We start from the raw sequence: 15,294 nt of genomic DNA, 5'->3' as shown, positions 1-15,294 counted from the left end.
ATCTACTATGGAAAAACCAACTCCTTAATTTGATCATGGGCTATGGTCTAGAGAGTTTTATTGTTGGTACTTTTCTCCAACCTCCTAAGTACTTAGACCCTCAAAGAACACAAATATCCATACTTTTCTTTATGGAAAAAGTGCAATCGGACTATCATGAGCTAGTTCTACTCCTTTATCAATGAAGATAAAATGGGTGAGATAGTTGGCCACTAATCTGCATTTGAAATTTGGGAGGCTCTGCGCACTGTTTATGAATCTTCTTCTACAACACGCATTATGGATCTTCGATCTCAAACTTTAAAAGATCAAGAAGGATAGACTGACAGTATCACAATACTTGGCTCAAATCAAAGATGTTGTGACAAATTTGCTGCTATTGGTGAACCCCTGTCATACGGTGATCATCTTGGCTATATTCTCGATGGGCTTGGAAATGAATATAATCTGTTTGTAACTTCTATCCATAATAGAACCGATCGCCCATCCATCACTGAAATTTGCAGCCTCCTTATTGCCTATGACTCCCGATTGAAAAAACAAACAGCAACAGATCACCTCCAACTTATTCAAGCCAATATTACTCATCTCTTCATCAATTCCCAAAATCGGTGTCCACGATGACAACAACATAACAGGTCTTCTATTCGATCCCCTACACCTTCAATGGGCTATTCTTCTTCCCCAAGTATTCTTCCCAACTCCCCTTTACTTTCATATAGTCCTATGGATCATGGTTTTGCTAGCCCTCTTTCTCGAAACCAAAAATGGCCTCCCAATCAATTTTACATATCTTCAAATTGTCCTCAATGTCAGATTTACAACAAATTTGGCTACACCACCCTCTCTTGTTATAACATAGATAATCCAAGATACCAAACCTTAAATTCCCCTTAGGCTCATTTGCTCAAGCCTCCCATATCCCTAATCAGTCCCTGTACTATGTTACCCCTTCTCCCATTCTAAAAACCAATCATCCAAATGAAGGTTGGTACATGGATTCAGGAGCTACACGTCAGATGACCCTTGACTTATGCAATATTCAGCAACCCTTCCCATATTACGGTGGTGAACAAATTGTGATTGATAATGGTAAGTTTCTTCCTATCTCTCATATTGGTTCTTCTGAATTCTTGTCTCCTTTTTCCAGTACTTTTGTCCATCTTCATTATGTTCTTCATACTCCCTCTATCTCTCATAATCTAATTAGCATTGGTAGATTATGTTATGATAATCATGCTTATGTTGAATTTTTTCATGATTTCTTTGTTATGAAGGATCTTCGAACTCATAATCCCCTTCTTCAGGGCAAACTTGATGGTGGCCTCTACAAATTGTCTCTTCCTTCCGCTGCCACTTCTCCATCAAATCCTCTCATCCGTCCTACTACATTCGTTTCAACCTTCACAGATATCTCTTTATGGCACCGCCGATCCATCAATTCACATTGTCAAGTCTGTTTTATCGAAATGTAAATTGAAGTTTAAAAACAATGATGTCCCTCTGTTTTGCAAGTCTTGTCAAATGACTAAAAGCCATCGTTTACCTTTTCCTAGTTTTGTTTCTCGTGCTTCCTCTCGCTTTGAACTTGTTTATTCTGATGTCTAGGTTCCTTCCCATGTGAGTTCGGTCGATGGAGATGAGTACTTTATTATATTCATTAATGCTTTCTCTTGTCTCACATGGATATATACACTAAAAACTAAATCTGAGGTTGTGACCTGTTTTACTTAATTTCATGCCATGAGTTTAAACCAATTTTCTATCACTATCATGTCTATTCAAACTGATGGAGGAGGAGAGTTTCAAGCTCTTTCACCCCTACTAACCAAGTATGGGATTCTTCGTCGAATGTTGTGTCCCTACACTCCACAACAAAATGGCAATGTTGAAAGGAAAAATAGACATGTTGTCGAGGTTGGTCTATCCCTGCTTGCTCAATCCTCTGTCCCTCATAAATTCTGGTCATTTGCTTTTAACATCGCTATTTATTTCATCAATCGCACACCTACACCTACTATTGAAAACAAGTCTCCTTATAAAGTTTTTTATGACAAACTTTCTGATTATAACCTACTCAAGGTTTTTGGCTATGCATGTTTTCCCTTCCTTTGTCCCTTTAATGATAATAAGCTTCAATTTCAATCTCATGAATGCGTTTTATTGGGCTATACCTCGGTTTACAAAGGATATCTTTGCCTTCACATCTCATTTGGTCGCATTTATGTATCTAGGCATGTCATCTTCAATGAAATCAGCTTTCTGATAACTTGTAGAAATACAAGTTATTTATGCTGTTTTATTTAGATATTGCGACAAAAAGAAAGGAAAGTTGCGTCGATAGTATAAGAATTGGCTAAGAAATATGAAAATTATAAAATATCGTGAAAACACCCACTAACCCCATTGCGATGGCGAAATAGAATGTTCCAGTCTATGTTTTCCAGGAAATAAGTCACCGCATGCATTAATTGCTCAAGGACAAAATGTACAACGCATCTTCATCGCATGCGCCAACCAATCAAGAACCGATCAAGAGATTTTACAGAGAAAATCTGGGAGATCGACGAGACAAGGCTAAAAAGTGAGTTCCTCCGCAAATTAACGCATGCGGTGACCTATTTATTGCAAAACAGAGACTAGAACATTCTATTTCACCATCGCAATGGGGTTAGGGGGTGTGTTTACGATATTTTATAATTTTTGTATTTTTGAGCCAATTCTTATACTATCGACGCAACTTTCCTCTCTTTTTGTCGCAATAGCTAAATAAAACAGCATAAATAACTTGTATTTCTACATGTTATCATATGCAGTGAGGTATCTATAGTGCCGAATCTGATACTTCTATGTTTTTGTTTCGAAATGGTGGCTCTTTGGTTATTTTCCTTATTTATGTTGATGATATTATTGTCACAAGAAATAACTCTCATCTTATATAACACTTCATTTCATGTCTACACAATCAACTTGCTCTTAAAGACCTTGGCGATTTATCCTTTTTCCTCGGCATTCAAGTTGTTCATTCTTCTACTATGATGCATTTGTCTCAGAATAAATACATTCATGACCTCCTGGATCGTGCCAATATGTCCGACTGTAAGCACATTCATTCTCCTATGGCATTTGGCATTCGTTTTCTCTCACTGAAGGTGCCCTTTTGGAAAATACATCTGAATATAGAAGCTTGATGTGTGCTCTTCAATATTGCACTCTTATTCATCATAATATTAGCTTCTGTGTTAACAAGCTTTGTCAATTTATGCACGCTCCCACATCTTCCCATCTTCAAGCAACAAAATGGTTACGACGTTATCTCAAGGGAATTGCTTATCATAGTCTTATGCTGTCCAGATCCCCTGTGTTGGCTTTAACCTGCTATACCGATGCTGATTGGGGTAGTTGTCCTGATGATCGACGAAGTTCGAGTGGGTTCTGTGTATTTTTGGGCTCGAGTGTTATTTTGTGGTGCTCTTCCAAACAAAAAGTTGTCTCCAGATCAAATGTTGAATCTGAGTATCGGGGCCTATTGAATGCTACTGTAGAATTGTTGAGGATCCAATCTATACTTTCTAAAATTTGGAGTTGATACTCTGTCAACTCCCCAGCTGTTGTATGATAACCCGAGTGCTACTTACATGGCTGCAAATCCCGTTCTTTACAATCGTACTAAGCATCTTGAAAATTGATCTACACTTTATCAGAGAAAATGTGGCTTGTAAGCAAATCTCTGTGAAATTTGTTCCATCCGAGGATCAGCTTACTGATATTCTGACCAAAGCATTGCCTAGTCCTCGATTTCCCAACCTCAAAACTAAGCTCACAGTCATTGCAACTCCTCGTTCGCTTGCGGGGGAATGATAAGCTGATTTTTGCTTTCATTTTTCTGTACCTTTGTTGCTTAATTATTCCCTTTTCTCTGTTGTTATCCCTTTGGCATTTCTCTCTCTTTTCTGTTATTTTGTTTTCCTATCATTGTATGCCATGTGGCGCTCCAGATTAATTAAATATTACTGCTTGGGTCTCTGGTTTTTCACGTCGAGTCCTCTGAAAATTTGTCTCTTCGCATTCTGTATTTTTTTCTCTAACAATACTATATACAACTATATAATCGTTCACAATATATTTTTCTAATCTTTTATGAGCGGATCTCCTGGTTTTTTGTGACATATACTATTGCATATTTTTTTGTCATATTCAAAATGACTCTTAAATATGTTTACAATAAGCCCAAATAAATTCAATATTTAATTTTACATTTTTATAACATAATTTTCATGTCATCAAAATTGATTTTAAATTATTTAAATAACATTTCAAAGTAATTTTAGACATAAGAGATTAAAAATTGTTCGCTATTTCAATATCAAAACCACTCTAAACATGTCCTTTAAATGAATCTAGTTAAACTAATCAAATTAAACCGATCAAAATAGTTATAATTTTTAATTTGTACAAAACCAAAGCAATCCAAACTTTGTAATTCAAAATGGCCAGTTTTGAAGTTGTCAGTTGGGTTTCTCTCTGTTTTTCTATTATGGTTTGCACCCGCATGGACCATTCTCTAGGGAGAATGGGGCATGGACTTTAGCCATAAAGCAATCTCAAAACCTTTTCTTTTTTAAGACGATTGTTTCACTATTTATTTTAGGAGTGGAATTGTGAAGTCATAAGGTTCATTGGATAAGGAGTTAATGAAGCATGAAATTGATATTTTTAAATCATAAATCTACGAATTCCTTGGGCCAAACAAAGAGTGGAGTTTGTAGTTCAATTCCACTCCTCTACCTCCAACTGTTTGAGCTAAATTTAGTGGTTATCCCATTTAAGACCAATACCGACAAATAAGGGGGGAAAATCCATGCTTACTCGGTCTCTGTTTCAGCCAGATAATTACCGAAAAAGCATGGAATTGATGGTCTTTTCACACCATTGGTGGCCAGAGTTCCAGAAACACATCCATAGCCATTTTGACATTCAGAATCTGGTGAAGTAGGTACGTTTAGGAGGATGGAATTGAATAGGTTTGTAATGGATTTTTATTCCAAGCCCATGTCTGGATTGAGCGTTTTGAACCCAGTTTATGATAACAAACTCATCTTCTTCCAACAGTCTTCAACTCAACCCCCTTTTTCATTGTTTCGACGCTTCACGGTTCCATTCTCTGCTTTCGATTCCCCACTCATTCCAACGCCTCTCATATTTCCGATAATCCTAGTTACATTCCCGACCTTCTAAACAGCCCCACAAGCTAGCCATCAAGGAATAACACCCGGCTGATCTACATCGATCCCACCAGAAGCGCTTCTTGGTTACATGGAAAGTCCGCCTTTAACCAAAAAGAAATCTCCAAAAAAAGAAAAGAAAAAAAATCTTGTATAAAAAAATTGTTCTTTTTTCTGGTGTTTGTCCTTTGGGGATTTTTCTGGGATTTTATTCCCTTTTTTCCGTTGTTGGTCGCAGCCAGATCTTCACCGAGAAAGTACAATTAAAAAGTTTTGTACAAATGGGCTATCTATACAAACCCAAAACATCTTATATATTATTTCTGGCAATTACTCATGCACGGTATGGGAGGACAATCCAATAACAAGATGAACAATATACAATCAAATATAACGGGCTTCAGCTTGCTGAAGTATATAAGAACATGGAGTGATGCTGTTGCATCATAAATGTACTAAACAATCTCTCTCAAAACATCCATCTAGAAGCAAAATAAATGTAACATCATACCACAGCCATACATAACCTAATCCTTACAAAATTATACCATTATGTACACTCCCTCTCACATATGGCCCCAAGAGCTTTGATGAACAAATTCTAGTGTCCATCTAAAGCACATGTATGACCTTTTCGATGACCCGTATCGACCTTATACACAGGACGGGTCCATTTAAGGTACCCGCGAGAAAAATACAAGAGGGCATAAGTTAGCCAAACTGAGATCTCAATCTTTTTGAATGATATCAGACAACCCAGTGGAGTCAACTGTGGCATGGCATCCTATCAAGCCTCAATTTTTTATGCCAACGAATCTTAAGAATCGAGTCCAACAACCACCATCCTCCTTTTTAACTTTAAAGTCCTCTGGTGCCTTAAAATTTGCCTTCTCACTGAGCTCTTCAAATGCATTCAGGAGATTTTGCAGCCTTGCAACAAATTCAATGAGAAGTGAAGCAAATGTTGCCAAAGATAAGGAGCTTGCACTTTCATATACTTTCGACTCTCGTTCATTAGGCACCGTGTCCATCAAAAACGATAGGCGTGGCCATGAAACCAGGTTTTTGTTAAAGACACTATCTGTGGATACCCATTCTGTCATGGGAGGATGGATGCCGATGCTTGAGTGTTGAGCATCCAACGTCTCGTTCAAGGATTCAATTACCAACTGTTTGTTATGATCATCTTTGCCATCAATAAAATGTTGAAGATCTTCATGTTCCCTGTGCTGTTTTCCAGTTCTCCAACTAGCTGAATTGACCAGCATCTCTGATTTCTCATCAATCTTCATTTGTAAAGTTTCTGCAGCATCATGAACATCGAAAAGCATGTCATTTGAGCTCAATTTTTCCATCTTTTCTACTTTACTTCCAAGCGCACGTAAGAACTTAGCTCCCTCGGTGCCAACCCTCTGAAGCTCCTTTGCAAAAACCTTTCTCTTCTCTGGTGGAGCCTGTAATACAAACTTGCAAGATCTAGTAATCTATAAATATTGGTTGCCCAGCGGAAGAGTCATCAAGCATATTTAATTATTGCCATTTTAACACCCAGCTAGCAGAAAAGCAGATCAACAGCCAAGAATCATCAAAGTTATAGATATCAAAATATTTCTTTTTAGAATTTTAAATCTAAATCACCATGCTTAGCTGTAAAACAAGTAGAAACACAAAGTTATGTGCATGCAGAATGAAGTCCCTCCCCCATTTTCCAAATGAAAAAAAGCAAATGGCAATGTCAAGAAAATTTACAGGTAAGGGAATTCAAAGGCAAAGACTCTTTAAACTACACCCCATCTACAATTTTTTCTTTAGAAAAATGCCTATAATTTAAAATCAGTAATTGAATGTGCAGGTTATAACAAACGTCAAATTCAACTAAACTATACAACAATGGGGCGGCCACAAACAACTATGATAGGACAGTTTACGTATCAATGTCTCTCAGTGGTCTTTCTTCATTCTTTTACAAGAGATGAAGACTTTTATCTCTCTCATTAGACCCTCACAGAAATCAGTTGCAATAGAGAACAACTACAAAAATAAGCTCTAATCACCTGGATTTCTGAAAGAATACAGCCATGCATTGCCATAACCATAAACGCGCAATGCCTAAGAGCACCACTCACTTTGACATAGTTATACCATGGATAATTGAATGTCTTGTAAGGGCCATGCGGTGGCTCCCAGGAGGCAAAGTCCAACTACAAAACAATAAGCCTCAAGTAAAACCTTCTCGTAAGATGTCATCTATTAAAAATGTAAGTAAGAACCAATACCAAGGTGTCCTCCTGACTCGAGGACTGCACAGCCGATCTATAAGCATTATATACAGGGTCATCAGAAGCCTGATATGTAAGAATTTTTGAGGATACTCTCTCATATTCCACACACTGGAGGTATTCATTAACAACACCTGAACAATACTTTGAAGGAAGTAATGATATGAACATATTATCACAGATTAAAAAGCATGAGAAAGTGCAAAAAAACTTCTTTATAAAATGAATAATAGAATTGATCTTGCCTTCCACAGAAGAAGCAACGTTCTTGAAATTTTTCACAACCAATTTGTGTAGATCCTCCCCTGCCCAAATCGGTAATATACATATATTCACTAGTAAGCACATGCAAGCACCGACGCCAATAAGTAGTAATCGATAAAAGGCCGTTTCGAAAAATGACGATGTACTTCCAGATACCAACACGATGCAAAATGTCAACAGAAATACCCGGAACCCATATTCATACATCTTCATCGGCGGATACAATTTGCAATAGCTTGCGAAAAATCCTAAAGTAATGAAATCAAATTTTAATTCAAGAATCAATACATCATAATCTCATAACACACAGATTAATTATTGCTGCTAAGAACTCATACCTGCAAGGAATATACTGATTACGATTATAACTTCTTTAAACGGCCCAGCTGATACAGATAACTCTGCAATACCAAGAGCAAGTCCACCGGCTGAGAATGTTCCCAATGCACGATTAAACCCTTTACTCAACGTTGCCCCTACAGAAATTAACACAATTACTCCCTTGAAAGAAGAAATTGATACAATAAAACCACAAAATCCCCAACTGGATGTAAATTGGGGGAACGAAAAAATCATCAGCCATACCAACGCTGAACTCGAAAACGACGACGACAGTGAGAATAGCCCAGATTGAATACTGGCCTACTTCTTTCAAAGGCTGTCGAAAGAAAATGACGAGAGAAGCGAGCGCAAGCGACAGCCCCATCTTCGCGGCGAAGAAGAACTTTCGGGGATCTGAGCAGCCCATTTCGTACAACTTGATGGTAGTATCATGAAAGCCTTTCCATAAGTTGGTGACCGCATCGGAAACTGTACGGAAACAACGACATTTGACATTGTCGCTGGTGCCGTCGTAGGTACTCAGGCCGAAATCAGAATAGCCCTTACGAGATAAGAGTTTTTCCCTGTTCTGGTCCAGAAAACTCTGCCGGATTGATCCGTATTTTCCTGCCATCTCTTCATCAACAATCGAAAACCGGTTCACAGCTACAAAAAGACGGCTTCCAAATAAAAATCACATACTGGATGATGGGGAAACAATAACAAAGATTATATATATATATATATTTAATTATCATGAAACATAGCATAAGAACGAAGAAACGACCCACCGTCCCAAAAAACCCTGACGTTTAACAGTGCCCAAGCGCAACTTTACCCGTAGATATGGATAAAATGCCTTCCGGACGTTCAAAATAAGAACGTGGATAAAATGAATGCTACAAACGATCTCCAATAACTAGAAGGAAAACACTGATTGCACTAGAAATTTTGAATGCTTTGTTGTTAATTTATGATCCTCGACTTCCAAGAAAAGGTAACAAGTAGAAATGAACAAATCAGATCCGCAATCAAAGATCTGAGGGCAAGATAGGACAAGGCTAAAGAACCACAGAAAAACGGTAAAAACGTCCAAACAGTGAGAGAAATAACGCAGATTCAGAGGTCCGAACCCTAAGAACGGAGTTATGCAGATAGAAAGGTGAGAATCAAAATTCTCAATCCATAACGTGGACGGCGCGATTGAATTAATGTCTTGTTCCTTGAAACTTAAGGTATGCTACAAAGAGAATTCGATCTCACTATTCCCTTCCTATCAACGACGAAGTGAAGAAGTGAAATTCAGATTAAACAAAACGCTGCTCGAACGGAGAATTGGAAATGAAAAGAAAATGGCAGAGGAAAGTGGAAAAGTGAAAGCGGACTCACCTAGATCAATGCCCTTGGCTGGCCGAGCTTCAGGAACCTGTCGTCGGAGAGAAATAGAGAGAGAGAGAGAGAGAGACCACAAGGAGAAGAGAACGAGGACAATCGAGGCTTTTGTTTCGACACTCCCCGATCTGGAATTCCATAATAACGGAACTATAAACTTTTTAAGGGCCGGCCCATCAATCACGTATCTGCCGGTACAAATTTTTGGGCTTCGAGAAATATAACCCGCGGGTACGGTAACTGATTTGAAGATGGGAGGGGATTTGGTGATGATGAGGCTGGCGGTGACGGCGTTCGAAATTTTTTTGCTTAATAAATACATAATATGTTCTTTCAGGAAAAAAAAAAAAAAAAACATAACGGGTAAAATATAACCCGCGGGTACGGTAACTGATAACGTTCAACGAATTGGCTCCCGGAAAAAGAAAAACAATTTAAATAATATTTAACTGACTCCTCAGGTAACCGCCAACTAACCCAATAGTGACACCTTCATACGTCGCATTTTCGGATATATACCATTTTTCTTTGGTAATGGACATTTGTACTTTGTTATTCCTACGTTATATAAATTTAAATTCTATGTATAGAAAAAATATCGATCTATTTATAGAAATAATAATAAAAACAATGATTGTTAAACTTCTATCAATATTTATTAATGATAAATTTTTATCAATTTTTATTATTGATAAATTTCAACCAATCTCTATCAAAAAATATTTAAACGTTGTTATTTATGTAAATAGTTTTTTTATTTTTCTACTTTTAAAAATCTTCCTATACCTGTTTTAAAAAATTGTACATTAAAGCTCGTTAGTTCAATTCTTAGCTAAATTTAAAAAACAAAAACAAATTTTTGAGAGCTACTTTTTAAACTTTCAACATATGGTTTGATTTTTTCAGACTATTGATGAAAAGTATATAACAAAAGTAGAATTTTGGAGGTATGAGTAATGTCCACAAACTTATTTTTAAAAAAAAAAAAATCGTTACCAATCGGGACCTAAAATATCTAATAAATTTTTAAAGTCTTAATTTTGTGTCGAGTAATTTTAAACTTTTAAAGTTAAGTTTAATAAGTAACTAACAAATTCAATTTTTTTTATTTAAAAAGTAATTATTCTATCGAAGGTAAACTTTTAATTTTTATGTTAAATTTGTAATTTTGAAAATTGAATAATCAAATAAACAAAATTCTTGATAATTTAAAGTTGCATTGAATGTCATTCTTATCATATATTCGATCATCAACTTAAATTTGTGTTGAATGTTATTCTTATTCTATACTCGATCGTCAGTTTAAATTTGTGTACTCTCACTTGTGAAATTTATATTTTGGTGACTTTTATAATTATTGTTGTTATTAAAGTTGAGGGAGGGTAATATTTTTACCAATTCGCATATTTAAAATGTCTTCTATGAAAACATAGGAACATGTATGTAATAAAATATTTCTCAACTGTCCAAATCACTAGTTTACTTTGTATTTTAAAAAGATAATGTTTTTATCAAAGTGGACAAAAAAGAATCTGACAAAACTTTTTGTCTTTTTGTCAAAGCCATGATCAAAAGACAAATTTCATCAAAAAAATAAATAAATTACATTCATCTATTAAGATATGTACAAATTTTCTGTGCTAACTTTTTTTACAGGGATAAAAGCTTTTAATTCAACCCTTATAAAAATAGGCAGTCGAGCCATCCATCCTTAAAATGATAATTCATATCTTATTCACTCAATTATATCTCAATTTGTAGACAATTTGATACATGCACATCTAATATTATAATTTATCTTTTTTAGTCACCAATTTAATACTATGTCGGTTGCATGTATTGTATAAAGTGAAAAACAAAATATTGGAAGATTTGATTACCTCTTAACAAAAATTATTTTATTGTGTGGATGCCAAAAAAAATATGGATAATTTTTTTTTCTTTTAACGTGTGGGTCCGGAAAAAAATAGGGTTAACTTTTTTTTTTTTCTTTTTACGGTCTAGAATAATTTAGGTTATTGGATAAGATATTTTTTTTAAAAAAAAAATGGTTCTTTTCACGTGAATTAGAGATAAGATGTGATTTAAAAGAATATGTTTTTTTTTTTTGTGAATTAGAGATAAATTTTAATGTTTTTTTATTTTTTTTCTTTTAACATGTGAATGCAAAAAATATTAGAAAATATAATTTTTTTTTTTTTTTTTTAACGTGTGAATGCTAAAAAAATGAGAGAGAATGTGATTGTTTTTTATTTTTTATTTCTTTTAACATGTGAATGCCAAAGAAATAAGGGAAAATGTGACTCTTTTTTTTTTTTTTTTTTTTTTAATCTCTCTCTTAACATGTGAATGCTAACAAAATAAGATTTTTTTTTCTTTTCTTTTGAGGTGTAAATGCTAAAACAACAGGGGGTTTTTTATTTTTAAATCTACTATTTTCTAATGTGAGTGGTAGGTCTTTAGATAGCATGATCATTTTTTAATATATATATAATAATTTTTTAAACATGAAGTAGAGATAAAATATAATTCGTTCAGTATTTTCTTTTAACGTAGATTAGAGATTAAAATGTGATTTTTGGAAAAGTCTTATTTTATAATTTAGATATGAAATTACCTAAGACATCTTATAACCATCAACTAAAAGGGATGATATAGAGAAAATTAAGGTCCATTTGATAACATTTTTTTTTCTAAATAATTAAGTCCATAAACACTATTTCCACCTCAAAATTTCTTCATTTGTCATCTACTTTTTACAAACTATTTAAAAAACCAACTCAAATTTTAAAAATTAAAAAAGTAACTTTTAATTTTTTTTTTTTTCTTAACATAGTTAAGAATTCAACCACTGTACTTAAAATGATGAAAAATAGACAATTTTTTAAAAACCAAAAGCTCAAAACGAAATTGTTACCAAATACGATTGAGAAGTTTCTTAGATTTTATGTTAGAGTGTTTAGTTGGAAACTCTATTATTATTGTTATTAATGTTATTTAAAATGTGTTTAAGAAGCAATTTCATTCACTTTCAAAAATTAAATAAATATCATACACTATTTTGATTATCTCAATTGCATCTAATATGGGCTTCGTTTCTTGAAAATTTTGTCGTCTCACTTGCTGAAAATGCATATAATATAAGAGAGAGATATTTGAGGGTGAACATGTGATGGACATTCACGCACATGTATAATCATTTCCAAACTCTATGGGTGTCTACAAATTTCCATAATTTAGGAATCTTTTATTATTGTGGTTGTCGCTCATTATTATTATTATTTCGTTTGTTAGTATCATTGAGGTAGAGAATCAAACTATATTTAAAATGTCAATTAACTTCGTACATTTCGAATTGCATTCATTTTATACATGTCATTTAGATATCTAACCATAAATTTCGAATTGCATTCATTTTATACATGTCATTTAGATATCTAACCATAAATTTTTATGTGGTAATTTTTTCCTTTGTGATTTTAATTTCGTATTCGATATATTAATGAAGTTTGTACTAAGGTTAGTTGATGAAGTTTAAAAAATAACTAACAAATGTTCAAACTTTTAAATTTTGTGTCAATTGGATCTCTCGACTTTTAATTTCTATCAACAATAACGAGTTAATTGACCCATTAACATATTTTAAAATTCACAAATATTTTTTACACAAAATTAAATCATGTCATTAATAATACTCGTGGACGCATAGTTATGAATTTTGTATCTTCTACATTTGTGGTTTTACAAAAGTGCACGTGATTGAAAGTTTTTATAAATGTGTTAGATACATTTTGAAATTTCATGACCTATTAAACACAACTTTAAAATTTCACGAACTTTTATCTACTTATTTTTACTACATAAATTGCATATATTAAAACTATAAATTAATCAAGATATTTACTAGTTTAGTTTATGAAGTTTCAAGTCTGTGTTCTATACTCTTTAAAAAAAATGTTTAGTATGTCATTGATCTTTCAATTTTATATCTAATAAATTTCTATCATAAAACTTTCAATTGATATGTTAGATATAATATTAAAATTTATGAATAATGGAACCTATCATTTAAATTGAATATGTCAGTAGACGAGTGAATTTTAAAAAATATATATGTCAAATAGGATCAACGACCTATTTATACAAAATTGAAAATTGTAGATCCCACTTAATAACCGTTGGGCATTTCAAAAATAAGGTAATTATAATCAATACGTTTGCTTGTTAATTTAGTTGTTTTTTAACATCAAAATTTTAGAATCGTTCTTTTTTTAAAAAAAAACTGAACATGTTTTTTTTTTTCATTTTAAATTTATATTTGGTTAAGCGTTCATGTGTTTAATTAGAAAAGATGGAAATCATAGTTAATAAGTTGTATGAAAACAAAAACATGTTTTTTATATATATAAAATTAAAAAAAAATCAAATGATTATTAAACAAAATTTTAGGGATATGTTGGATATAAATTATAACTTAAGATTTTATTAAACGCTTTTTAAAATTCGTAAACTTAATTTACATGAAATTGAAAGTTATAACCCATTCGAATTGACTTTAAAAAAAAAGTGTTTTTTAAAAAAACTCATTTTTTATTTAAACGCTTTTGATGAAAAGTGTTTAAAATACATTTAATAACTATTTTGAGTGGTTGTCAAATACTCTATTTTTTTCCAAAACGACTTATTTTTTAAAATTAAATACTTGAAATGGTATTCCAAATATACCTTTAATCTATGTACACTTTTTAAAATTTGAAACCATCTTTAACACATATAATAAAAGGTTCATTAACTAAGCCAGTGCAAACAAACAGATTTAAGGACTAGACTTAAAATACGACGAATACATCCGTCCCATCATTTTTTTAACGATTTATAAGAAACGAAAATCTGATTTTTAATTTTAAAGTTAATTGTACGAGCACCATACCAATTGAACTAGTTCGTTTTGTCCATTGAACTCTAATTACGAGCATGGTTTAAAACTTCCATCGAAATCATGAAATTTTGATTAGGAAAATTTTTGTTTTTTTCCCAATTTTGACGAAATTTTGAGAAAATTTCGAGGTTTCAAGAATATTTTGATTCGCCCTATTTCGAGAAAATTTTGAGATTTTGAAAATATTAAGATTCGCCCCATTTCAACTAAATTTCAAGATTTGGAGAAAAATTTGAGAAAATATGGACATTTCTAGAAAATTTTGATTTTTTTTTTTATTAACTGCGTAAAGCCAATTCATGTTTTTCAATTTTATGATCCTCATTGCATACAATTTTATAATTTCACACACCAATATCATTTTCGATAAATAATAGATCATTTTTATGTGCTATTTTTTTAATTTCCAAATTTTTTCAATTTTTAGCTTTATTTTTTTTTTACCAAAACTTTCATTTCCAAAGAAATTGAATTTGAAAAAACCACAAAAAATAACCTATATTTTTCTCTAACCTCATTCAAACCTTTTTTTTTTTCATTAAATCTCATACCATTACACCTAAAAAATGAATTGATGTGAGTTATTTTTTCTTTTACCAACCAAAATTTTCATAATTTTTATATCTTTCACCTCAAAATATTCATAAATTTTATATTATTTTATAATTATTTTTTTCATTTCTTTTTCAAATTTGACTCTCGCATCAACATTCATACATATACTTACAATAGACATCTAAATATTATTTTATTTTATAGAAATTATGATTAAAAATGGTCAATTACAATATAATTAAGTCACAATGAAAGTTTTATTAATTAATTATATAAATTTCAATCAATTTTTCTTGAAATTTTCATATTATTAATATTT

General features: G+C 32.7%; 1 protein-coding gene across 5 annotated transcripts; it reads right to left on the bottom strand.

Moving 5' to 3' along the window:
• Positions 1-5,587: 5,587 nt before the first annotated feature.
• LOC120081548 (aluminum activated malate transporter family protein) lies at positions 5,588-9,809 on the bottom strand. Of its 5 annotated transcripts, XM_090315585.1 has the most exons (8): positions 9,479-9,553; positions 8,881-9,362; positions 8,354-8,790; positions 8,107-8,244; positions 7,750-8,016; positions 7,502-7,638; positions 7,280-7,426; positions 5,588-6,679 (listed from the first exon to the last, which is right to left on the bottom strand). In XM_090315585.1, the coding sequence occupies exons 3-8, from the start codon at positions 8,721-8,723 to the stop codon at positions 6,020-6,022; spliced, it is 1,719 nt and encodes a 572-aa protein (XP_090171711.1). In that variant the 5' UTR covers positions 8,724-8,790; positions 8,881-9,362; positions 9,479-9,553; the 3' UTR covers positions 5,588-6,019. The 5 variants fall into 5 exon arrangements, with proteins under 5 accessions (XP_090171711.1, XP_038892455.2, XP_090171710.1 ...); XM_039036527.2 differs by lacking the exon at positions 8,881-9,362 and having other exon boundaries at positions 8,354-8,755; positions 9,479-9,809; XM_090315584.1 differs by lacking the exon at positions 8,881-9,362 and having other exon boundaries at positions 9,479-9,611.
• Between the last annotated feature and the right edge of the window lie 5,485 nt (positions 9,810-15,294).

The sequence above is a fragment of the Benincasa hispida genome, chromosome 7 (assembly GCF_027475165.1).
Source record: "Benincasa hispida cultivar pf3 chromosome 7, pf3_genome.v1.1, whole genome shotgun sequence".
In the NCBI taxonomy this organism is placed as follows: Eukaryota; Viridiplantae; Streptophyta; class Magnoliopsida; order Cucurbitales; family Cucurbitaceae; genus Benincasa; species Benincasa hispida.
Note: the sequence above shows the minus strand (reverse complement) of the source record. Positions and strands in the feature narration are given on the sequence as shown.